General features: G+C 42.7%; 1 protein-coding gene and 1 pseudogene across 2 annotated transcripts in view; one reads left to right on the top strand and one right to left on the bottom strand.

Annotated features, from left to right (window-relative positions):
* Positions 1 to 239: 239 nt before the first annotated feature.
* FRMD3 (FERM domain containing 3) overlaps positions 240 to 27529 on the bottom strand; it is a 253370-nt gene continuing 226080 nt past the window's right edge. Inside the window, exons 14-15 of one of the 2 annotated variants that reach the window (XM_008142039.3) lie at positions 5279 to 5740; positions 240 to 461 (exon numbers count right to left, since the gene is read on the bottom strand). In XM_008142039.3, coding sequence (XP_008140261.1) covers positions 448 to 461; positions 5279 to 5740 — 476 coding nt within the window. In that variant the 3' untranslated portion in view covers positions 240 to 447. Of the gene's footprint in view, positions 462 to 1777; positions 5741 to 27529 lie in introns of those variants that run through there. The other variant, XM_008142038.3, reaches the window with a different exon arrangement.
* Positions 18615 to 23150, top strand: LOC103286551 (inner centromere protein-like; annotated as a pseudogene).

Raw genomic sequence — 27529 nt, forward strand, 5'->3', positions numbered from 1 at the left:
GCCCTGGTCTTTACTAAGATTTTAAGTCCCAAGTTCCCTTATCCATTTGAAAGGCATGTCATGCTGAGGTCAATGGCAGACATCCCCTGATGCCTGAGGGTCAGCCAGGAGCAGCCTTCTCCATTCCTTCCTTGCAACATTGGAGATTGCAGAGATCCTGAACATTCTTGAGTGTGTTTAGTGTAAATCTTGCTCCTCCCAACCCCAGTTCCCAATAAATAATACGCTTTGGCCAAAAGAGGAATAAAATCAGTTTTATTAATGGATTGGAGAACACAGCTGGGATTTGAGGTCCAAGTGAGGCTTCTTTCGTCCTCTCTGAAGTGACAACGGCTGAGCCCACTGGGCAGGGCTCGCCAGACTTACCCACCCCATCACAAACGAGGCTGGATTGTGGAGAGCAGAGTCCTGACTGGGCCCACCACGGGCAGGTCCTGCTGGGTCTGTTTACTGCATGGAGACTGGATGCCCAAAAGCAGGTCCAAGAGAAAGAGAGAGAGAGAGAAGCAGGAGGACAAGTAAGCAGGGACTTTTAGCACAATATCTCCACCCAGAAGAGAAAGATGGCCCAAAGAGTCTCAAATTCATCAATCATAACCATCCCGAGGTTACCCCACAGGTGGAAGCTCCTCCCCAGTACTTTCCTTCCAAGGTGGAGTGTGTGTTTAAGAAATCTTTCCTCTGTTTATTTGAGCAATAAATGATAGAATAAGGAAAGGGTTTCTACCAAGAGGCAAGGTTGGGTTGGGAGCCTGGAAGACTCAACAAAAAAGTGGCCCAAGGCCATTTTGTGTGAGTCTTCCAGTCTGCAGATACTAACCCCCCAAATAGGTACTGACTAGAGCTGGGACAGTAGGGCCATGTCAGCTCATGCCTGAACACTAACCACGGATTCCTTTTCTTGCGTGTACTCTAGATCCTGAACCTCTGGGGACTGCTGAGTAAGAACTTGAACTTGACAGACTTCGCACCCCCCACACCTCCAATGGGTGAAATGGATGAAGGGGGTCAGAAGGTACAAATTTATAATTGTAAGATAAGTTCTTGGGGTATAATATAGTGTATGGTGAGTACAGTTGATAATACTGTATTGCATATTTGAAAGTTGCTAAGAGAGTTAGATCTTAAAAGTTCCCATCACAAGAAAAAAAATTATAACTGTTAGGTAATGGATTTTGCTAAACTTAATCATTTTGCAATATAATCATACATCAAATCATTGTTGTATGCCTAAAACTAATACAGTGTCATGTCAGTTATATCTCGATAAAACGGGGCGGGGGGAAGAACTTGATAGACTTCAGAGGCCACCACAGCTGGGGTACAGTTCCACTGGACACATGGTGTTCCTGTAGCACAGAGTCCCTTTTGCTTCATGCAGAATAAAACCCTCCGATTCCACTGTCAGGTGTGCAGTTTTAGCTTTGTGATAAACCAAAGCAGAGGGCCATGTTGCGTGGAGGAGAAGATAGGGGTAGAATAGAAAAGTCAGATTCTCCCAGGGCCATGAACAGGCAGGAGAAGGTGAATGGCAGGTGTTGCAGAGCCCAGGCTGCTGCGTAGCTATTCCTAGCACAGGAAGACTCCCTTTTCTGGCCAGAAATAGTGACACTGATTTCTAGCCCTCTAAAATCTTTCCTCCTACCTGTCATGCAGAACACTCCTATTTTTTCTGTTTCTCTAGTTACCTTGGTGCCATAGCTGTCTCTCAGATGGGTGTATTTCCAGTACACCCAATATTCCTGCTTTTAGACAGGGTGGCTTCTGCAAAATATTACTCCCATCCATTGTCTGTCATTTTTTTCACACTGTCACCATTCAAGGGTGACCTCATTTCAAGGTCCTAGATGGCACCTTCTGTAGTTTCCAACAGGCTATTTATACAGTTTTGCTGTGAATAAAACTAAATGATTGCTGAAACATTTTTCCCCAGAGTAGTTTATTAGGGATTTCTGCCACCGTATTAACATATAAAACAATCTGAATGTTGACATAGAAATGCAAATTTCACTATACAAAGATAAGGCTCCAATTATAGGTACCATGGCCCCCATATCCCTAGTATTTCAATGAAATCAATTCATTTTGAATTCTTCCCAGAGTTAATTTTATAAATATTAGACAAGCCACAAAATATATTCCAAATACATAACATTTTACATGTTCCAAGCACAGACAGAAACACGATACTTTACCTACATTTTTTCATGATCCAACTTGCAATAGCACTAAAGACAAGATTGTGTGTGTATATGTATTTGCCATACGTGTGTGTGTGTGTATATAATTACATATGTACACACAGTGATTTTCATGAGAAATTGAAACCTTTGAGACTGTTTTATCCACCGTGATAACTGAGAGGGGAAAAGGAATAAAAACGTCACAATTTCCTCATTTGGGAAAAAGTAAATACAACTGTGTATGAAGGGCATATCAGTGGGGTGTATACACACACACATATATTCATATATAAACACACATGCCAATAATACATATACTCACACACTTGCTTTGACCACTGTATCTCACTATATTACTATATACTTTCCATCTTGGAAGCAGTCTTTTTCTCATTTCATTCAGGCAGCTGGTGACTGCCTTCTACCAAACTTAAGTGGTATTTCTAAAATGGCTCTTACTCTATCCCACTTTTACTTTTGGTGGCTATTGTTTAAATTCAGCAGACCCTATCCTGTCAACTCCTTCACTTAAAAATATTTCTATTCAATAATCAAGGTTTTTGCCTAAGAGAAAAGAGATGTTAGCTGGAAATGTAAAAATAATAAATGTATTACTAGTTCATATAGATCTGCATGGTTGGACTACATGTGATGTTTATCCTGTCAGTATTTTTCAAATGTTTTATGATGGGCAATATATTTCTTCCATAATTTAAAAATATTATTTTGAAGGACGAAGGCTAGATGATTTGGCATGGTCAGAAATTGAAGCATAATCAGAAGGGGGACACTGGTGGGCCCTTTTATCAGAAAGTATGACTTCAAAGTCATATGAAAAGAGGGGGGAAATAACTTCAATTTCAAAGCTGGTCATTTTCAAACTTCCAAAATGAACTATAGAAAATATATGTGTATATATTGTTATCCAATTTCAGGCATGAAACATTAAAACACAAAAAGAAAGCACATGAGCCGAAACCGGTTTGGCTCAGTGGATAGAGCGTCGGCCTGCGGACTGAAGGGCCCAGGTTCGATTCCTGGTCAAGGGCATGTACCTTGGTTGCGGGCACATCCCTAGTAGGGGGTGTGCAGGAGGCAGCTGATTGATGTTTCTCTCTCATCAATGTTTCTCTCTATCCCTCTCTCTCTTCCTCTCTGTAAAAAATCAATAAAATATATTTTTTTTAAAAAGAAAGCACATGAGAAAGAACAAACTTAATAGCAAATGAATATTATAGTGTGCTTAACTGAAGGCTTCATAAGCTGACTTTTAAAACTTACTTTCAAAATTGAATATCTAATAAAGCACTCAGAACTCCATGAGTAAGTAGGACTGGATGACCAGTGTGGAGATTATGCTAATATAAAACTGAAGTGTCCATTGGAGTTAGGGAGAGATTACAGGAAGCCCAATCTCTTTGTAAATGAAGGCAATGGAACATTTTCAATTCATGGAGAAATCCCAAACCTCCTTGCTCTTACCTTTCTCACTCTTATACCACAGGATTCGTCATTATGCTGCCTGGGAAGGCATCAGAGCCTTTCTGTCATGGATTTAATGGTATGAAGGAAGGTACTAGAACATTTGTCCCTTGTACTGAGTCTCACTACTTCAACCAAGCTGAAATATGTCATTTAATAAATCCCCTCCACTTCTTTAATGAGAGCCCCGATTATGAATGAGTTCTTAAGGAAACCAGGAAAGGAATATAATTACTATCACAAAAGATAATTGGCATTTATCAAAAAGCCAGAATCCATTCTCTCCCCACCCCTCTCTCACATACACATACTTCTTTTAAAGTTCCTTCCACAGAAACACAATGAATGGCATGAGGAACCAAAAATGTACCTTAACATTTCTCCACTTTTATTTAGATCCACTTAAATATATTCATGTCAACTTGGACAGCGAGTGTGCTGTTCTTTACATTATCCAATACCTTGCATCACCATCACTTCCATAAAATAGATCACCTTCCTACCACCACTTGCCTACCAGCCTCACCAAAACAGTTTTTGCTACTTGCCATTTGTCCAACATCTGCTTCCACTCTCGGATAAATGTACAATAACATGCAATTAATTGGCATATATCTTTTTACTTTAAAGTTTTGCTTCCTTAGCCAAAATATATGGACAGAATGCAAATGAAAGTAACAAGTCCTCTCGTCCAAATACTTTTGAAAATGGACCCTGTGGTCCATTTGATACTCAGTTTCTACATCCTCCAGTTCCATCATTTATTTTAGGAGCCTACTTACTACAGTCTTTCTACCTATTTTCTATCTCATATGCAGCTAACAACAAATTATGGGATTTTTTTTTATCCAAAAATATTTTTAAAAACAAACCTGGGCCAAAACATTAAAAAATTCCCACAATACCCTTTGTGCATTAGTCTTACAGTCTGTACAATAACTCCAGGAGTCTTCTTTTTTTTTCTTTTTTGCTAAAAATTTACCAAAATATTCTGAACACATAAAAATATTTTTAAAAAAACAAAAACCCAGCATTAATTTAACTGTATAGGCATTGGTTAGAGGACATTATTTTCACTAAGGATTATATTCAAAAACCTTCTCTTGAATTTTGACTAAAATTCTGATTCTGAACCTTATATCTTATAATGATGATAACTATTAAAAAGGGGGGAAATCTAATTCAGCTCAATGTATTATGTATTATAATAGATAAAGAGTCTGCCTGTGATATAATAAAAATAAACATTTTGGGTTATTTAAAGGCCATCTTCCTGACCTATAACTGAAATTACTGTGTTTGATTTAAACTTATTAAGTGCAGTGAATTATGGAAAGCTAACTTAAAGGTCTGAATAATCAATTTTGAGTAAGGAACACATGTTGACGGCTCCATGACCATTCAGAACCAGGCATTTGCTTGAGAAAAACACATCACTAATATTGAATATAGCCCTTAGTCATATGAGATATGTATTTATGAGCAACCCAGCATGTAGAGAATGAGGTTTACTTTGCCAGCCACCCACTCCTTGAGAGGACAGTAATATTCATAGTGAAACTGCTCAAACTCTGGCGTTTGGCGGATTTCACATAAGAAGGAGAGATCAATACCTGACTCCAAAAGGAGGAGGAGCAGGGGGAATACAAAGAGCAGCAGCCCCAGGCCCACCACAAGGAGCCTGGAAAAACTCTTGACCAGTGGGTTCACCCGAATATGGCCGGTCAGAATGTCATAGCTCCACGACAAAGCTCGGTGAGCCTCCTTTAGCTCCTCTTCTTCGGCCATCAAAAAGGCATTTTCATCTGCTTCCAGTTCCTCAAACGAATCCAGGTCTTCTCTTTCCAACTCATGCCTAGATGGACAGTCAAAGAGCATGTCAATCTCATCATCATCAACTGGGGTGGGGAGCAGGCTTGCACTGGGGTTGTATGACAGTTCAGAGATAGTCAAAGGCTCTTCTTTTATTTTATCTTCCTCTTCGCTTGGGGGGTCTTCATACTCCCGAGCTTCTTTCACCGGTGAGCTGGAGATCAAGGGGGCAGAAATGTCATCTTCTTTGGGCAAAGGAATACCTGTAAAGAGACATTTTTTTAAAAAATTCAGGTTTTCTTTTTCCACAAAGATGGAAACACACCAGAAGAAAAAAAAGGCGCACCTCTTATGGTTGGCAGTGTTTACATTTATGTGTGCAATTATGACCTTCAACTTTGATCATTTGCAAGAATAAAATGACAACAAATCACTATTATAATTTCGAATGGTGTCTTTTAGAAGTCGACACTGTCAAAGTATTACAGTATAATTATACTACTATCCAATTTTAAACAGTTATTATCCTATCTAATAAAAGAATAATATGCAAATTTACCATACCTCCACTACACCCACAAGCCATGCTCACCAGCCAATCAGGAGCGAGTATGCAAATTAACCCAACCAAGATGGTTGCAGCCACGGAGCAAGCAGGATGCTTGGGTTTCCCCGGCAATGGAGGAAGCCACGCTTCCTGTACACCCTGGCTGGCCGTGGACTCCACTCAAGGCTACAAAGTTTCAATTATAGAAGATAAATAAATCCCAACAAAAAGGGCTGCGGCCAAGAAGCGAGCAGGAGGCTTGGGTTTCCCCTGGTGATGGAGGAAGCCAAGCTTTCCGCCCGCCCTGGCCTGCTCTAGCCTCCGCTCAAGGCTACGAAGTTTCAATTATAGAGGATAAATAAATCCCAGATACCAGGGCCTCCGCTTGGGTTGCTGGGGGGCGTGGCCAGCCTGCAAACCACCACAGGCCCCTTGCTCAGGCCGCCCCACACCCCAAGGGAACCCCCACCCTGATCTGGGACACCCTTCAGGGCAAACCAGCTGGCCCCTACCTGTGCACCAGGCCTCTATCCTATCTAATAAAAGAGTAATATGCAAATTGATCGTCACTCCAGCTCACAAGATGGCTGCCCCCATGTGGACACAAGATGGCCACCACAAGATAGCCAACAGGGGAGGGACCAGGTCTGCAAGAGAGGGCAGTTGTGGGCAATCAGTCCAGCAGGGGAAGGCAGTTGGGAGGGACCAGGCCTGCAAGGGAGGGCAGTTGGGGGCAATCAAGCCTGCAGGGGAGGGCAGTTAGGGGTGACCAGGCCTGCAGAGGAGGGAAGTTGGAGGGACTGGGCCTGCAGGGAAGGGCAGTTGAGGGGAACCCAGGCCTGCAGGGGAGAGCAGTTGTGGCGGGGAGAGACCAGGCCTGCAGGGGAGGGCAGTTAGGGGTGACCAGGCCTGTAGGGGGGGGGCAGTTAGGGGCAAACAGGCTGGCAGGGGAGCAGTTAGGCATCGATCAGGCTGGCAAGGGAGTGGTTAGGGGGTGATCAGGCTGGCAGGCAGAAGCGGTTAGGGGCAATCAGGAAGGCAGGCAGGTGAGCAGTTGGAAGCCAGCAGTCCTGGATTGTGAGAGGAATGTCCAACCGCCCATTTAGGCCCAATCCTACCGGGATTGGGCCTAAACCCACAGTCGGACATCCCTCGAGGGGTCCCAGATTGGAGAGGGTGCAGGCTGGGCTGAGGGACACACACCCCACCCCCGTACACGAATTTCGTGCACCGGGCCTATAGTGTTATGTATAGTTTTCTAGTCTATGTAATTGCAAATGTGTGCACTAACTTGCATCTTGCTACTTTTAACATTTTAACTTAGACATTTTCTACATTGAAATAAACTCCCATTTTGTATTTATAATGGTTGTCAAATTATGTTTAGTTAATGCAGTATTAGTTGCCTATTGACAAACATTTAGACTGCTTCACAATTGTAAAAAAAAAAAAAATGCTGTAAGAGACATCTTTACACATAAATTTCCTTCTGTTTTACAGTTCATTTGCCATAGATGTCCAAAAGGAAAACTGCTTTGTCAAAAGGTATGCATATTACTTCCTAAAGTTTATTGTAGGAGAGGTGTCTCAACTCCTCATTTTACAGATGGGAATTCTAGTCACCTACTGTCAGCCTAAGGCCAGCTCTCCTAATTTTGAGACTTGGGTACTTAGTGGGAAATCGAAGCAGGATCAAAGACGTGTTCTCCAGAATGGTTCTACAATACAATACCAAATTGGTGACCATGTGCATTAGGTAATTGTAAACCAGCTTTTAATGAATATATTTCAGGATTTCTCTCTTCAGTATATGCAGGAAGTGATGTCACCGAGATGGCAACATAGGTCAGTCCTGATTTTACTTCCAACAAACAAAAATTCATGGACAGGACACCAATGAGAAAAATCCTAGAACACGGGATGCTAGGCTGAAGTACACCCTGCACCACAAAGACCAAGGCTGACTGCCCCCAAGCCAGTACAGCATCACACAGAGAGGTCTCCCCTGAGCCTTTAGTGACATCCAAACCCCTGAGTATTGTGAGTCACCTCCTGCGAGCCTTTACTCGGGCTTCACCCCACAGGGACTTCAGGGGAATCTGCAGGACTCAACCACTGGGAATCTGATTGTGATAGAGGAGGGGCTTCCAACAACCAACACGCAGATCTTAGCAGACTGCATTGGTACCTGCAAAGCCCAAGTAGTAGCCCCAATGAGCAGCTTTGTGCATCTGCAGAACCAAGTTGGTGGCACAGTGTGACCAGGGAACTCAATGGGGTGCAGGCCTGCCTGATTTGAGTGCTCCAAAAGTTTTGCCAGTCCTGGAACCTGGTCTGCCCATGCCCAGGCTAAAGAATTGAGTGTTATAGCCTCAAACACTGTGAGACCTAGCTTCTGGCCCCTCCTGACTAAAAAGTCTGTTCAAGAAAATTTAAGTTGCCTGAAGTGAACCCTCCCAAGGCTCATCCAGACAGGAAGGGCTATATTACCTGGAAACTATATTACTCAGCAATGCTCAAGCTGAGAGGCAGGTAAGCAAAGTGATGGTCCCCAGAGCAAAACAAGTAGTCCTGTTCAGCCAGGAAAGTTGGAGCACAGGTGAGCTTGTCTGAAGACCACAAATGAAGAACCTTAGTGGCCTTGAAGCAGCTTCTCCCATTGCACCTGGGCAGAGAAGCTCTTTCATAGCCTCACTCATTGCTGAATACAGCCTTCAGACTGCCCTACCATCCAATAGTGCTGCTTACAGTGGCACTTGAATAGCTTGTGGCTTTTCCTATCTGCAGATAAAAACTGTGGCCTCACCTGACCAGGATATCTAGTGTACACTCTTAACTGATTCTGGTTAACAGTGAGCTTCCCTACCCTGGTGAAGTAGCAGGATGAGACCCAGGCCTGCACAGCTAATTCATAGCCCCACCTACTGCTGAGTATAGACAGTCCTGACTGTGTAGTAGTAATCCTGACCACAGAGTACAGGCAACTACAGAGCCCATCCTACAGCCTCTTTTGGACAGAGAACAAAGGCCAGTAGTCCTATGCAGCTGTTCTCAGCCAGTGGCACACATCCCCAGTCTCTGACCTCAGAGCTTGAACCATTGCCTCACCCCAAAATAGACTCTAGTAGCAGACACATCCAACAACCCAAACTGAGCTGACTTGCAGATTTGCTTTGTCACAGAGAGTTCTTCAACAAAGTCTGGAAGAAAATACCACTAATTCAAGTACACAGATATCAACATAAATCAATTATCATGAAAAGTCAGGTAAATATGATACCACTAAGAGAAATTCATAAAGCACTAATAACCCTAAAGAAATAGAGACCTATGACCTGTCAGACAAATCATTCAGAATAATCCTCTTAAAAAAGTTTAGTGAACTATAAGAACACATCAATAGGCAACTAAACAAAATTGGGAAAATAATGAGTGAACAAAATGAGAAGTTCAACAAAAACCATTAAGAAAAATACCCAAACAGAAATCTTAGAGCTAAAAAATACAGTAACTAAATGAAAAAATTCAGTAGAGAGCTTCAGAAGCAGACTAGACTGTGCTGGAGAATCAGCAACCTGGAAGATAGGACATTTTAAATTATCCAGTCAGAGGAACAAAAAGAAAATTGAATGAAAAAGAGTGAAACAATAGTCTGGGAATTCCAGAAGAGGAAGAGAAAGCGTATTTAAAATAATAATGGCTTAAAAAATTACCAAATGTGGGGAGAGAAATAGACATCCAGATTCAAGAGGCCCAAAAGACCCCCAAATAGGTTGAATCCAAAGCTATGCTGACACATGATAATTAAATTATCAAATGTCAAAGATAAAATTTTAAAAGCATCCAGAGAAAAGATGAGTTGTATACAAGGGTACCCCCATAAGACTCTTGGTATATATCTCAACAGAAAATTTTCAGGCCAAAAGAGAATGGAATGACATACTCAAAATATGAAGGAAAAAAACTGTCAACCAAGAAGACTATATCTTGCAAAGCTGACCTTCAGAAATGAAGGATAAAAGCTTTCTCACACAACAAAAGCTGAGGAAATTCATCACCACTAGACCTTCCTTATCAGAAATACTAAAGAGAGTTCATTAGTGGAAGTAAAAGGACACTAATTAGCATAACAAAAACATTGGGTAGTGTAACAGTCAGTGGTAATGGTTTAGTTTAAAAGTTAAAGAAAAAAATAATAATAATAATCGTAACTACAATAATCTGTTATTAGGTACACAATACAAGGAATGGTAAATCAATAACCCAAGTGGTGAGGGGGAGAACTAAAAGTATAAAGCTTAGGAACTGTATTGAAATTAAGTTATTATTAACTTAAAATAAGGTGTTATAATCTATCTAATAATACAGGAATATGCAAATTAGCCGTGACACCATAATGTCACGATTGAACAGCAGGGACCTGAGGCTGCATGGGCCTGTGTGGGACAAGAGACCTCAGGCTGCGCCCCCTGCCCCACGGAGCTTGATGGGGGACCTCAGGCCATGCCCCTCGCCTGGCAGGGCTTGATGGGGGACTTCAGGCTGCACGCTCCCCCCCAGCGGGGCTTGACAGGGGACCTCAGGCCGTGCTCCCTGCCCCAGTGCTGGCCCAGGAGACCTCATACTGCACCCCCCTTCCTAGCGCCGGGCCAGGGGACCTCAGGCCGCACCCTCTGCCCGGCGGGGTTTGATAGGAACCTCAGGCTGTGCCCCAGCTCCAGGCCCGGGGACCTGAGGCTGCACCCACCACCTGGTGGGGTTTGATGGGATACCTGAGACTGCGCCCCCCCCCCCCCCACCTGCAGGGGCTTGACGAGGGTGGGGCCGGCCGGGTCTGGGTCTCCTGCGTTTTCAAAGCACGTGCGGGTGGTGAGTGGGGACTTGACTTTAGGTCCCATGGCACACCCCAGACTCTGACAGGAGGGAGGTTTTCATACACATTTTACTAATTTTCTTTCATCTCTGACACTTCTATTATAGAGAAAGGGCAAATAGCAATATTAAAATATTTCCTCTAATTAATTCCATTTTAATGTGCATGAATTGCTGCACCAGGCCACTAGTTTCAAGATATTTATGTAAGCCTCATGGTAACCACAAGGGAAAAACTGTAGTAATTACACAAAGGAACATCATAAAGAAGTCAAAGCATAATGATACAATAAGACATCAAAACACACAAAGACAGCAGGATAATAATTTTTTTAAATGGAGCTACAAAAGAGTTAATACAATTACGATAGTAAGCCCTTACTTATCAATATTACTTTAAATGTAAGCAGACTAAATTCTCTAATCAAAAGACATAGAATGAATAAAATGGCAGAATGAATAAGAAATAAGATCCAATGACATGTTGCCTGTAAGAGACTTATTTTATCCTTAAAGAGTGAAGGGGATGGAAAAAAAGATATTTTAAGCAAATGGTAACCAAAAGTAGCAGGGGTAACTCTATCAGACAAAAATCAACATTAAACTAAAAATGGTAAAAGAGGTAAAGAAAGTCATTATATAATGATAAAGGGGACCCTATATCAAGACACAATAATTATAACTATTTATGCACCCCTGTGTCAAAACTGTTAGGGCTCATTAGCATAGTACAGGTTTGTCCATGTTGCTGAAATTTTCCTTAGCCATGTGCACACACAAACACAGCGTGAGAAGGGTTCAACTGGAAGAGTTCTCCAGCTTATTAATAGCAATGAAAGGAATCATTGCATATGAATGTGTAAAAAGTATTTCCCCAAAGTACATAAAGCAAAACATAACAGAGCTACAAGGAGAAATAAATAGCAATACAGTCCTAGTAGGGGATTTCAATACCCCACTCTCAACAATGGACAGATCATCCAGACAGAATCAATGAGGAAGCAGCACATCTGAACATGGACCAAATGGCCCTAACATATATTTACAGAACATGTTATCTGACAACAGCAGAATATACATTCTTCTCAAGTGCACTTGGAGCATATTCTAGGATAGATTGTTAGGCCATAAAACAACTCTTAGCAAATTCAAGAACACTGAAATCAATAACAAGAGGAAAACCAGAAAATTCACAAATATTCACAAATACATGGATATCTATCTCTATATATAAAAGTCTAAGTGATGATCCGACTGTCCAACTGCTGGTACATATGATGTGCACTGACCACTAGGGGGCAGATGCTCAATGCAGGAGCTGCTGAGCTGTGGTGACTTGGCAGCAGCTGTTCTCAGGTGACGCACCCCAAAACCAGAAAGGAGGGAGCCTGATTCCTTGCAGGGCCGCAGGATTCCACCTTCAGCCGTAGGTGCACGAACCTGTGTACCGGGCCACTAAACAATACTCTCCTAAACCAATGGATCAAAGAAGAAATTAAAGGGTAAATACAAAAGTATCGAGACAAATGAAATTGGAAACACGCCATACCAAAATTTATGGGATGCAGCAAAAGCAGTTGTAAGAGAGAAATAGGTAGTAATAAACACCTATGTTAAGCAAAAAATGTCCCAAATATACAACCTAACTTTCTACCTTATGGAACTAGAAAAAGTTGAACAAACTGAGCCCAAAGAGAGCACGAGGAAGGAAATAATGAAAATTAGAATAGAAATAAATTAAATAATGAACAGAGAAACAATAAAAACAAACTAAGAGCTGGTTCTTTATAAAGATGAAATTAACAAAACTTTTTTAGACTAAGGAAAAAAGAAAACACAAAGTTATAAATGAAAAAGGAAACATTACAACTGCTGCTACAGAAATACAAAGAATCATAAGAAGGTTCTATGAATAACCATATGCCAACAAACTGGACCTAGAAAAAAATTTTAAAAATTCTTATAATCATTCAAACTACCGGGACTGAATCAGAAAGAAATAGAAAGTCTAAGTAGACCAATAACTAGTAAGGAGATTGAGTCAGTAATAAAAAAAAAAAAATCTCCAATAAAGGAAAGTCCTAATACTGCATTGCTTCACTGGTGAATTTTACCAAACAAAAAAATTAGAGAGGAATTAATACCAAGCTTTTTCAAACTCTCCCAAAAGAGAGAGAGGAGGGAACACTCCCAGGCCAGCATTACCCTGATACCAGAGCCAGAAAAAAACACTAGCAGAAAAGAAAACTACAGACCAATATCCCTAATGAACATAAATGCAAATATTATCAATATAAACTAGCAATCCAAATTCAGCAGCACATTAAAATGATCATTTACCATGATCAAGCGTGATTTATACCTGCGATTCAAGGATGGTTCAAAATACGCAAATCAGTCACCAGGGTGCTGAGACAAGAGGGGCGTGGGGAGTAAATGCTTAATGGGTTTGGGGCTTCCTTTGGGGCAATAAAAATATTCTGAAACTAAATAAAAGTGTTAGTTGCAAAACAGTGTGAATGTACTAAATGCCACCAAATTGTTCACTTGAAAATGGTTTATGTGAACTTCACCTCAATAAAAATAAAAAATAGTGTGCATGCCACCAGACCCTGTGCGTGCACACCCTCCGCAGTAGTAAAGATATTTGCCTTGCTATCTGAATCCCAAGTATCCTTTGTGTTCTACCAGGACCCCTGATTTTTGGGGCTCACCTTACTGCTAACATAATTCATAATTGATAGGAGTTGGCAAACCACTGCTCATGAGCCAAATCTAGCACTCTTCCTGTTTTTGTAAATAAAGTTTTATTTGAAACACACACAAAAAAAAAAATAAATGCAAGCCATAAATTTTCTACTATCCTATAATACCTCATGAAACCTGAAGAGAGAAAATATCGGAATTATAGGGAAAGATGACAAGAGTTAGGACTACTTGGAATGCTACATCTTTACGTTCTGGTATTCCATTTCCCCAGGAGGAGAGTCATAGTCCTCTTTTCCTTCAGAAAGCAGTGAACATAACATATTGTATCTGACCAGTATTACTGCTCTACAAAGACCACTCCCATTGGCTTTTTCTTTGCCCCTGTGGTCACACAGATCTCCCATGCTCTGTATTCTAACAGCCTTTTCTCACTCACACGCATGGCCTTTCCTCCTTAAGTCTCCTTGTCCTAATACACAGCCCTTTCTCCCTCTGTCTCTGCCTTCCAAAAGCCTCTCCCAATAACAAGAGGTTATGGAAAATCTCAAGTTTCCAGACTGCAGTATTTCATTGATGGCAACTCCATTCTTCCAGTAGTTCAGACCAAAAACCTTGACCTTCCTCAGTTCACAACCACATTGGACTGTCAGCACTTCTGTGTCTCTACCTTCAAAACATATCCAGAATCGAACTACTTCTCACCACCACCTCTGTTAGCACCCTGGTCCAAGCCACCATCCTTTCTCATGTAGATGACTGCAACAGCTTCTGATCAGGTCTCCCGGCTTCAGCCCTTGCCCGTGTAAGGGCCACTGTCAACACAGCAGCCTAAGTGATCCTTTGCAAACATAAGGCGGATCATGTCACTTATCTGCTCAACATTCTCTAACCTTACTCAGAGTGTAAGCACAGTGCTTGCAGGGATGTCTAGGGATCTACTCAGTGTGCCCTCCCTTTCCCTCCTAACCTCTCTGACCTTGTTCTCCTGTGACTCACTTGTTCGCTACACTCCAGCCACACAGATGCCCTGCTGTTCCTCCAACATGCCAGTCATGCTCCCACCAAAGGGCCTTTGCACTTGCTGTTCCCTCTGCTCAGAGCACCCTCCCTGCAGATAGGTTCATGCTCTCTCCCCCTTTGCAGGTCTTTAAGCAAATGTCACCTTCCCAGTGAGACCTTATGGGCCACATTATGTAAAATTTCAGTCCCTGTCCCCAGCTCTCCCTATTCTCTTTCCCTCATTTTCCTTCTGAAGAATCTAAGGTCTAAGGAGAAAAAAATACGAGCACTAGCAAAAATTAAAGCAAGTAGATTCTGGGGAAGATAATCACAGTAACTAATCCAGGGTCACAAAGACCAGTGCCTCAATGGGTCAGGGGGTTGCCTAATGTGAATGAGTGTGGGCCAGGCATAGGACAATAGGGAATGGTGGTGACTGGGGAAAACCTGACCATATTTTACTCCATCTGAAAGCTTTAAAATTCAGTTTTTATAAAACATCTGTGTGGTCAATACAAAATGTGCCTGTGGGTCTTTTTAGGCGTATAGGCTGTTAGTCAATAGACGCTACTACTAGTATAATAAAATCAGCTAGATTCCTGGTGTTTCAAATCCAGTACCTTGATCTCATTAACAGAAGTCATCACTTATTTTTCTGAAAAGGAGGAGGTAGGCGGGGAAATAAATGCTTTCTTTTCCTCTCAGAGATTTTCTAATTGCTAGTGTTAGATGTGCTGGAGTTTCTTATTACTTCCCCCTCATCTCTATGTTCAAATTGTAAAACAGCTGGGAGAAGAGACCAGACAAAGGGTTAGACAACCCTGGCTTTAAATTCAAGCTCTGCCACTTACATTAAGAGACTGTAGTAATTAAGTAATTTTTAATTTAAGATACTTAATATTCTTGGAGCTCAGTTTGCTTAGCTACAACACAAGAGTACACCTACCTCATAAGGCTGGGGTGAAGGTTAAATGACATTATGGAGGCCTAAGTGCTATCTATGAAAAAAAAACTATAGAAATGAGATGTTAATAGCTTACCAAAGAACATTAGGCTACATTTTATCTATTATCAAGCACTATCATTTTATTAACAAATAAATTAATTTCCTAACAAGTTCTTTACTATTATAGAGTACAAGGAGAATTATAGTTGGTCATCCATATTTTCTTTATTTTCTTTACGTGATAGATGCTCAAAGTTTCCTACATATCTTTCCTGGTGAGTTCTAACAAAAAATATCCAGAGAGACCAGAAATATGAAATTAGTAAGATTATCTACTCTGCTCCATTAAATTTATTTTATTTCAATCACATATGAGAAGCCTCCTGAATATATTCACAAAGCTCAAAGTCTGAATACTTTTTTTAAAGGAGTCAAGTGACAGTGATATAGGAAATAGTTTTCGAGTTTAATTATGCAGCACAATTAGTTAGAAAATAGCTGTAAAAGTTTCTGAAAGTTTCTAACATTGAATATAAATGTTAACTATTATAATTACATTTTATTGTAGTGATATAACTATGTTTTTATACCATTATTTTCATTATTCAATTTGAAGAAATACTTTATAAAGTGAAATAGAATCATGCCCTAGCCTGTTTTGCTCAGTGGATAGAGCATCAGCCTGTGGACTGAAGGGTCCCAGGTTTGATTCTGGTCAAGGGAACGTACCTCAGGTTCAGTCCCCTGGTGTGTATGGGAGGCAAACAGTTGATGTGTCTCTCTCACCCCTCCCTTCCACTCTCTCTAAAAATCAATGGAAAAATATCTTCAGGTAAAAATATACAAAAATAAATAAATAAAGTAAAATAGTGAGAATCAAAAGATACTGATGGAATAGACTGCCCATTGATGATGGGTAGGCAGTGTGCCTGCCACAGATAGTCAAGCAGGTTTCACATGCCAGTCCACACCGTTCACGTGATCCCATTGTGATGGTACTCCCTAAAGACACTCCATGCACCACAACACAACCTACTCAGCAGGCTGAGGACAGATGCTGCCACTGAAAACGTTGTTCATCTCACTGCTGAAGGTATATTTTAGTATACAGCAAAATTAGTGGCAGGTAAAAATGGAATAAGCATTGCTCACATTTATATTCAGAAATCTGCTCCTCTCTTAACTCCAAGCACATTTGTGACAAAATCCAAATACTACAGCTGAGATTATCAGCAGTTTGTATGCAAAACAGCTAAAGAAACCAGCTAATGGCCCTTATCTGGTTTGCCTGTATGCCACAACCTTTATGAATGAAGCAATGCAGTATTTGGTATCACCAGAACAAGTGTGTCAAAATGAAGATAATAGTAACACCTAACTATCTCCTGAGTTTGTGGGAAGACTCAGAAGTGTATAGAAAAGAAAAATGTGAGAAAGCACTTTAAGGACAATATGGCAATATCAAAAGATAAGAGATCACCTGTCATTTGCATTTATCCACACTAACCTCCTTAGCAAAAGACTTTGGAGTTGGGGTTACTTGGGGTAACTTTTTTTTTTCAATATATTTTTATTGATTTCAAAGAGGAAGGGAGAGGGAGAGAGATAGAAACATCAATGAGAGAGAATCATTGATTGGCTGCCTCCTGCACACCCCCTACTGGGGATCAAGCCTGCAACCCAGGCATGTGCCCTTGACTGGAATCAAACCAAGGACCCTTCAGTCCGCAGGCCAGTGTTCTATCCACTGAGCCAAACCAGCTATTTACCCACTTGGCAATGACTTTCCTATTTGGAATCTGCTATAGTCGCTACTGCCAAGTACACACCAAATTGTCAAGACTACAGAAGTCACATATCTGTCACTTTTTAACCAGAACCACCCCTCTTAAGGTGAGCTAAGCTCTGACTGATTTACATATATTGATCAGCTTAGCTATACTGCCTCTGGGAAATATGCTATCCTCTTGAATTGAGAGAAAGAGAAGAGTGAAGCATAGGAGAGAAGCGAACTTCTGGGAAGTATGATGGAGGGGAAAGAGCAATGGCTTGGAATTCCAAGAACCCGGATTCAGTCCCCAGCTGAGCCAGAACTCTGTGTGTCCTCAGACATATCACTTCAGCTGTAGGAGTACTGGACTTTACAAATGGTCCAGACCCCTCCAGTTCCAGTGTTTTGTGGCTATATCTTAGTCTATCAATACACCATCCCACTTAAAACTCTACACATACTTTCTCTGAAAGTACCAATCACCTCTATACAACAAGCAGAGCTATTTCTCCTTTATCTGTTGAGAAAAATGGTGGGAGATAGGGAGGAAGAGACTAAGATTTCTAATGAATCTTTATAGGGCTGGACCCTTTAAACATGTGATCATGTGACAAGAGGAGATGAGGAAACTGAGGTTCAGAGAGATTGCATAACTTGCACAAGGTCACAAAGCCAGAAAGCAACAGAGCAGGGATTTGTACCCAGGCTTGTCTGCCTCCAAAGCTTGTTCCAGACCACCATGTTGCCTGAAGGGAAGGGGATCTGAGAGGCCCAGAGAGTTCCTCACTTCCTAACTAAGGAAGAAGTCTTCTTTGTTACTAGCCCAACTTCACTGGCTGAAACCACAGTGTTATTATATGTAGGGTGCTCATCTGTCCCCACTTACCTGGGACTGTTTTCCTAGCAGCATTACTAAAGCGCCCCCTTTTTCTCTCAAAATTTTATGGTCACCTAATTATATGTCAGCTCTGCTATGATTGTATCATAGCCAGTATAAAAACCAAAAACAAAACAAAAAACAAATCACTTGCTATTGTGGGAATTAACAGTTGGAGTTAGAAATAAAACAGACTTTAAAATTTATTATAGTCTGAGGTGCTCCAGGACGATGGGGGCTCAGATATGGTTGCCAATCAGCTCTGGGACAGGGGAGGTCTTGGCACAGTCTGATAGAAAGCTGCCCCGAGTTTCTTCCCCAATGCCAGACAATCCAGTTCCTCCCAGTATGCGTCAGGGTCCCCCAATACCTCCTGGCGCTGGAGTTCAGAGGAAGCGAGTCAGAACAGAGCCATCATGGGGACGACAGCCCCAGGGCCCCTTCACCTGCTGGAGTTTGTCAGCAATGTGGACAATGAGGATTTGGTGTGGCCTGAGGAAATCGAGGAGGAGTTCAAGTGCATGTTCACCAGAGAATTCAGCAAAGAGGAGGAGCTGATGCTTAAAACGCCTTTGCAGAACTGACCAAAGAAGAAGAGCCATCTTATGTTCAGGATGAAAACAGAGACCCCATCTGGAAAGGCGGTCTCACAGGAAGACGCAGAGCAGCCAGTTGAGCTCCTAACATCTCTGCAATAAGGACGAGGTGGAGCAGTGGCCACGGTGGCAGGGAACAATGGCTCCATCATGTGGAGGGTGACCCGTGCTGCTTCGTCCATCCCTGAGTCTTACACAGTGCTGATCTGCAAGCCCAAGAATAGTGTTGCACAGTGCCAGCTGGTACCCATGATGAAGATTGGCATCAGTAAGTGCCACTGTGCCAAGAAGCACCTCAGCCAGTGCATTTCTGCTGGACTCTGTCCCTAACCCTGGCTCCAGCCACATCATCTTGATATCAGATGAGGAATCAGCACTCAAGAAGTCAGAGACCGGGAGACTGGAGTCTGTTGCCGTGAGTTCCCTGATACACCCTGGGGCCTCAAGGGCGAGAGGTCAAAGCAGCAGTTTGCCTCCAAGCTCAGGTTTACAGGGACCTCTCCAGGCCCACGGGACTCACCTGGTTCCCAGTCTCCCATGGCAGGAGCGGGTCTGGCTCCCATCCTGGCAGATAACTTCTCCATACCCAAAAGCTCTCTTGTGGACCGTCAGTCAGTGCAGCACAGTTTGGTCACCTCATCTTTGCTGGGTCCCAAGAACTCTCTGGCCAGAAGTACTCTCTGGTGGCCAAATTGGAGAGCACCGTCCCCAATTCAACAGCAGAATTGCCAAGAAGGCCACTAAAGAGCTGGCTGCCTCTGCCTGCATAGCATCTGTCACAGTTACCTGGAGAGGCACCTAAATATTGCAGTACCCCAGAAAATCAGCCCTGAGGAGGACCAGGGAGGCAGGGAGGCAAGGAGGCTGAGCCTATGGAGGTCCCCAAGAATGTAGGGAGTACCCTGTGGCCCTGCAGTGCCACCAAGATTGCCATTAGCACTCCCAGCTCACAGCCTGTAGCCGGTGGCCAGGAAACACCCTCCGTATGGCAGAAAGAGGCCAAGATTGATCAAGCAGATGGCCCCAAGGAGCCACTCCAGAGTGTCAGGAGGAAGCACAGCTACAAGCAGGCTGTGAGTGAGTTGGACGAGGAGGAGCTGCGGACCCTTGGAGCAAGACCTCTTCTCCCCCTGTCCGGCCAACAGATGAACCAGATGGTCATGACCCCGACCTCAGCCTTCCGCAGCAGTGTCATGAAATCCTTCATTAAACACAACTCTCCCCTGCTCATGGACCCTACGGAGAAGGAGCAGCAGTGCCTGGAGAACCTGTGGTGGAAGGAAGAGGCAGAGCAGCTCCTTAGACAGAAGGTAGAGGAGGACAAGTGGCATTGGCAGCTGGTGGAGGTGAAGCTGAAGCAGGAGGAGCACCTGCACCAGGTGCTACAGGCCCAGGAGCAGGTGGAGCAAATGAAGGAGGAAAAGAAGAAACAGAAGTTTGCTCAGCTGGATGAGAAGACTGAGAAAGCCGAGGAGCGATTGGCTGAGGAGAAGGCCAAGAAAAAGTCAGAGGCCAAGAAGATGGAGGACATGGAGGTGCACAGGAAACAGGAGGAGGAGACATGGAAGCTTAGGTGACTGCAACAGGAGCAGGAAGAGTGGCGACACCAAAAGCTTCTGCAAAAGGAGGGGGGGAGGAAGAGGAGGAGTTGTGTTAGGCGGCCAAGGCCAAGAGGCTGGTGGAGCAGCGGAAGCAGGAGCGTCTCTAGGCCCAGAGGGAGCTGCAGGAAAGGGAGAAAGCCCTGCGGCTGCAGAAGGAGAGGCTGCAGAGGGAAGTTCAGAAGAAGAGGAAAAGAAAGAGCAGGAGCGCCTACGAAGGAGGAGGAGAAGAAAGTCAAGGAGGCTGCAGCAACCAGCAAAGGCCTGAACACGACCATGGATGTGCAGTCTCCAGCTTATACCTCACATCAAATGACTCCACAGGGGCACAGGACTCCCCTCAAGATCAACCTGGATAACTATAGGATAGATCTGAATAGCGATGACTCCACTGATGATGAGTTCCATCCTCGGAAGTCCATCCCCTCCTGGGCCAGAGGCACCCAGCTCAGCCAGGCCATCATCCATTGGTACTACCACTCTCCCCCCCTCCCCCCCCCCCCCCAACTCCCCAAACCTCATCAAGGTCTTTGTCACCAATCGCCAGCTGGACTTGGAGGACATCTTCAAGAAGAGCAAGCCTCGCTACCACAAGCGCACCAGCTCTGCTGTCTGGAACTTGCCGTCCCTGCAGGGCACCAGGATCCCCAGCAGCCTGACCTACAGCCTGAAGAAGTACTGTGGCAGGCCCGCCAGCCTTCTCAGCATGCTCAGCCCATCTGTGTCTGTCTGTCCTTCTTCCTGTTGGTCTGGTGCCCTCCTGCCTTGTGTTCTGAGGGTCTGGTCACATGTATATAAACGTAAGTGTTCTTTATGTGCTGAAGGTGGAAAGTGGCCCTGCCTGCGTGGAGGCTGTGCTTGGTGTGTGTTTGCAGAAGTGCTAGGCCTAGCCCCGCCTGGACCACAGGCAGCACTTGTAAATAAGCTACTATAATTTTAGCCTCTAGTGTTTGAGGTAGATTAATAAAGTTTATCCCTTCAAACCTGCTGTGGGTTTTGTGAAGACCAGCGGCCTCGGCAGATGCTGGGCCCTGGCCCTGCGGCCATGTGCCTTGGGCCACCAGATGGGCTGGAGAAGCAAGGCACTGCTCCTTTTCCTTGTGCTTCAAGGTCACCTGGGCCCCACCCCCGGAGATAATGGTGCAGTGAGTGCTTGTGATGCCATCCCTGGGCAACCCTGAGAAACACTTCTCTCATGATGGGTCCGGAGAACTGGGCTCTTGACACAGCTCTGCCACTTAAGGGAGACCCTCAGCCCCTCATGAATGGTGAAGGGTTGAGCTGCTTTAGGAGAATTAGAAAGGGATGATTAGAAAGGAGATGTCTCTTGAAAATACCTCGAGGCCAGTGCTTGTAAACAGTTGAGATGTTTCTCCAACAAAACCAGGAAGCTGCTAATGAAATGCTTAGTGCTAATGGAAGCTGGCCCTGGTTCTAATTGTGTGAGGGCTGGCCCTTATCCTCTGCTGCTCCAGCCCCTGCATCAGGTCATTGGGCCAAATCAAACCACAGCCAGTTTCTATAAAGTTTGATTGGAACCCACCCAATAGAAATGCCCATTGTCTCCACTGCTCTGCTGAGGGCAGAGTGAAGTAGCTGCAACAGGCCTTATGGCCTGCAAAACTGAAAATATTTACTATGACCCTTTACAGAAAAGGTTTGATGACTCCTTTAAAACTAAACAACCCCAGTGACTAGGCACCCCTCCCCCTTACAAACAGGGAGCCCCCCCCCCAAAAAAAACAGGGAGTATCTCCACCTGCTGGATCTGCTTACCCATTAATTCTAGGTATCAAGTCACCCCAGCCTCTCTATTAACCTGAGTAAACTTCACTGCCAGACTCTCTTCAAAATTCCACAGGGGCCTGGTGGCAGGGACTAGACCAGGCATTGACATTTGGAATGAATTTCAGGCCAACCTTAGCTCAGTCAGGCCCACACATCCTCCTTTGGACAGGCCCCTGTCTTCAGATACTATTCCAACCCACAGGCACCACTGTGCAGCCAAAGGAGTCATCCTACACAGGTAGGAACAATAGGGCCCAATTTGTGCAATAGGACTATTAACATCAAACCTTCCGGCAACTGGGTGTACCTCCAACATCCATGGGCCCAGAACCCACCACGTTGGTCATGGAGGCCAGAGATTACCAATAACTCCTATTAATTCTAGTTCTATCAAGGCAGACCTAATAGATGTGTCACTCTCTGGCCATGGCTTAATGGTAACCTGAATCCTGACCAGGCTAATTGCTTAAAATTAGTTGGACAAAGGAATGAATGGTTCCTCATCGATCTTAGTCAAAACTATATCCCAACTCAATCCTCAGGGGCCATTCCAACCCCTCACAGGAGCTGCCCTGGCGGGGACCCTCTCTGTGTGGTTGGTGTCAGTGGGATGGGCATATACCACACTCAGTCTTGCTCTTCAGGTGGATTTTTCATCTTGCCTAGAAGATAACAGACTTTTCCTCCTTTGTGGAAGCAACTCTTATCTTTGTCTCCCCACTATTGGACATGAGTATGTACATTGGGCTTTCTTACCCCTGACATTCGTATAGCCAAAAATCAATCATTTGGGCTACCCTTTAATGTGCCTGCTAGGACACGGCATGCCATAGTGCTCCCTCTCCTCCTTTCTTTAACAGCAATTGTTGGAATTGCAGGGACAGGTACAGGAACGGGAGGATTTGTCACCTCCCTGACCTATTACCAAAGCTTATCCAAAGACCTGGCTGAAAACTTAGCAAAGGCCTGAGGGCCATTCAGGAGCAGTTAGATTCCCTTGCTGGGGTTGTGCTCCAAAATCAGGCCATTGGAAAGACCATGTTTTCCAATGGTCTTAGGCGACCCTGCTAGCAGTTCTCAACCTGTGGGTTGCGACCCACAGGTTGGGAACCGCTGCTGTAGAGCCTAAGACCATCGGAAAACACAGATATTTACATTACAATTCATTAACAGTAGCAAAATTACTGTTATGAAGTAGCAACGAAAATAATTTCATGGTTGGGGGTCACCACAACATGAGGAACTGTATTAAAGGGTCGCGGCATTAAAAAGGTTGAGAACCACTGACATAGGGAGAGGTTGACAAAAGGGTACAGACTTTCAGCTGTAAGGTGAATAAAGTCTGGGGATCTAGTGCAAAACATGGTGACTATAGTTGATTAAAATAAAAAAAGTACAAGCTCTGAAGTTAACTTTCTGTATTTGAATCCCAACCTTCTACAGATTGTCCTGTGACCTTGCCCAAGTTACTTAACCACTCTGTTCCAGTTTCCTCATCTGCAAAATGGGGAAAGCTCCAGGATATACTTCATGGGGATATTACGTGGAGCAGAATACATGAGTGAAGGCATGTGGGGTGCCTGGCATGGGGCAAGCACTCATTACTAGTAGCATATTAAAATGTCTGCAACATCCTGAAGAGAAGAAAGCAGTGTTGCTTTATTTACCTCAATATTCCCCAAATTTATTTGACCAGAGAACTCAGAATATCACTTAGTTTCCTCATGTTACTCAATCTCTGACCCACCTCAACTTGAAACCTTCCCATCAGTTAGACTCACCATGCAAACAGGTAAACACATCAATCTCCATATGTCAAAAATCAAATTATCATTATTATCCCTCCCCCAAGCCTTTCCCTCTACCACCTACCATAATCCAGTCTCCCACACCAGCAATCTGAGAAGTGACCAAGATTTCTCACTCACTGCTTGCATCTAATCTGTCACCAACTTCTGCAAACTCTGCTACCATATTCACTTTCAGAGCTGTCCCTGCCTCTCCATTCCTCCATTCTTACCACTGGTTTCCCTGATCTCAGTGTGGCTCCTTCTCCATTGTTGCCAGAAAAATCATTCCAAAATGCCTAATTAGTCATATGAATTCCCTTCTTAAAAGGTTGCTCATGACTTTCCGGCTAAAGATTAAGCTCTTTAGCACAAACACACTTCTCTACCCTGCGTGTTTTCATTTATCTAGAGGTGCCCAAATGTGTCATGCTCCATCATGCCTCTACCTTTACACACTGTTGCCTCTCCCTGGAATGCCCTTCTGCACTCAGATGGCTCCTACCCATTCTTTAAAACTCTGTGTCACTTCCTCTGGGAAAACTCTCCTGTCCCCATTACTAGTCTGATGGAGATTGTTTATCTCCTGTTTCCCATGGTTGACTCCTTATCGTCCATTTCTCTCCTAGATGATTCATCTAAGCCAATCATAGTAATTCCAGTCTCGTGATGGTGTCTGTTAAGAAATGGGCATGTGAGCCAATGCTGAAAATGAAAAGAAGGGAAGAGTCTTGATGGGAACAAGGAGAAACTTCTGAGAAAGGTTTCTTGCTTCTAAAAAGAGCATCCTGGAAAGGTACAACAATGTCAAGAGAAAGAATCTGTATCTGAGACACCAGGAATTCTGGCAGCCCTGTGACAGCAAATGGCCTGCGGGGACTTCTGGCCAACTGAGAAGAGCCAGAGATTAAATGAACCTGGGTTCTCAATGCTGGAATCCTTCCCGACTCGGGACTTGTTGTCTTGGATAATAAATCATCTTATTTAAACCAGTGTTTGTTAGCGTTCTCTGTTACTTGTTGCTAATGGCATCCTAACTGATGCAGCTGTTGCACCATCTTGTGAATCTCTCTGTCATCACAATCAATCATCACACCAAAGTCGGGAACATGACAATAACCCCCACTATTCTTCAGTGTTATTCTGGAGGCCCATAGAATGCAATATGATAAAGACAAAAAATAAGGAATGTAAATATTGGAAAGGAAGGCACAAACTCTATTTCCAGGTGAAACTATTATCTAGCAAGCCAAAAATTCAAATAAAGAGCCAGGATAATTAATCAGAATTCAGTAAGGTATTCAAATGCAGCATCAACATATCAAAGCAGTGGTTTACTACATACCAGAAAGACATAAAAATATAATAGAAAATCCCATTCAAAGTAGCTAAATGCACAAATTAGAATAGTCACATAATATCCAAGAATATCTAGAATAAGAAATATGCAAAATTTGCCTGAGGACATTGTTAAAACAGAGCCGAGCATCATAAAGGAAAATCAGGGAGCGTGGGGGGAGACATGAAGAAACATGCAGATCTTCCTGAACAGGAGAACTTCCTGTTTTGAAGATGCAGTTCTTCTCTAAATAAATTAAAATTCACTGCAGTTCCAATACAAATCTCAATGTCTTTTCAAAAATGACAAATGGAGAAAGTCCACATGAAATATTAAGAAATTTGAGGTTGAGAAAAGATTGATGAAGGGGAACTTGACCTACCTGATATCACAACTATACTGTAAGTTAGTAATGGAGCATGAATACTAACTTCTGAGCATAATAACTTTGAGAAAAACTGCTAACCAATTGGGGGCGGGGGGGCGAGAAACATATATCCCTGCTTCATGTCATGTATACTTAAAAATTCCAAAGCAGTTAATGGCTTAAATAAAAACAAATGTTAGATGAAACCACTATATGAAATTGTCGTTTTTGTATGTTAAAAGCAGTTGAGCTAATGCATTAATTGCAAAGAAAAAAAGAACACAAGACATGTTTTTATAATCTTCGAGTAAGGAAAACTGACAAAAAAAAAAAGAATATACAAAATTTAAGTAGTTTTCACCTGCAGAAGTTGTCGTGCTTATAAAAAGTGCCTATTTTGCCTGACCGGTGTGGCTCAGTGACCTGTGAGAACCAGGCAGTCACAGTTCAATTTCCAGTCAGGGCACATGCCCAGGTTGTGGGCTCAATCCATGATTCTCTCTCTTCATTGATATTTCTATCTCTCCTTCTCCCTTCCTCTCTGAAATCAATAAAAATATTTTTTTTAAATTTTTAAGTGTCTGTGTCACAAGGCTAATATTTTAAAAAGCTGAAAGCTAAGAACAAAGTAGGAGAAAAAAACTTAATATTTATAAACGACAAAGGATCAATATGCAAATTACAAAAGAATCCCTACAATCCATAAGGAAATGACAAAAACACAACAAATATGCAAAGTAAATAAGCAATTTCCAGGAGAAATGCTAATGGCCACTTATCATTTGAAAAGATGCTCACCCTCACTAGTAACAAGGGACATGTAAATTAAAACAATAAGATCATATTAGAGTTAGTGATTATGGGCAGTAGACATTTTCATACTTTGTTCGTGAATGTTAGTCTTTTAGAGGATGATTTGCCCATTTCATCAAAATTTAAACTTAACAATAACACTTTTAAGAATCTATTTTAGAGAAATGCCAGTGTATGTCTGTTCATCATAGCACTGTTATAACCAATAAACAGGAAACACCAATTTACAACAATCATTTGGTGATTAGATTACTGTATCTCTATGCTACATATTATTCAACCATTTTTAAAAGGATACAGAGTAATATGTATTTATATGGAAAGTCCTTCAAATCATATGACAAAGTGAAAAAATAAATTATAAAATAATACAGAACAATTCCATTCTTGTACATGTCAATATACATAAAATGGTTATTGGGAGTATTAGGGTCAAGGAAAATATTCTATATATTGGTACTTTTAAAAATCTTTTATAAGAACATATCATCTATATCAGTATACAAATAAAATTAATTTCACTTCAAAATCAGTTCTACATGTGTGCATGAGGTATGGCCAATCCAAACACTTCCCAGGATTTTTTAATTAGTTGAAAATCACATATATAGATATAGAGATAGAGATATAGAGATAAAGAGATAGAAATAGATATATAGACATAGGTATAGATATAGACATAGACCTATACATGGACCTAGACATCGACATAGATAACCAGCACCCTCATTCCTGCTGTACATAAGCTCTGAGTTTCAAAATTTCATTTTTAATTCCTATTTCCCCCAAGGATCACAAACTATGATATTTTCAATGAAAAGGAAATTGGCAGAGAAAGCTCTCCTTTGAGCATAAAGGGGGTTTTGCTCATCCGGACAAGCACACCTGAAGATTTTACCCTTGAAACAATGAAAGGAGGGGGAGCATGCTTTGCTTTGATTGGGCAGTCTGTTCTCATAATCTTCCATCATTCCTGAGCACCACAACACCACTGCCTCCTTCCTAACCTGCTGCCTAGAGTGTAATTTATTAGCTTGTATGAC

Source organism: Eptesicus fuscus, chromosome 15 (genome assembly GCF_027574615.1).
Source record: "Eptesicus fuscus isolate TK198812 chromosome 15, DD_ASM_mEF_20220401, whole genome shotgun sequence".
In the NCBI taxonomy this organism is placed as follows: domain Eukaryota; kingdom Metazoa; phylum Chordata; class Mammalia; order Chiroptera; family Vespertilionidae; genus Eptesicus; species Eptesicus fuscus.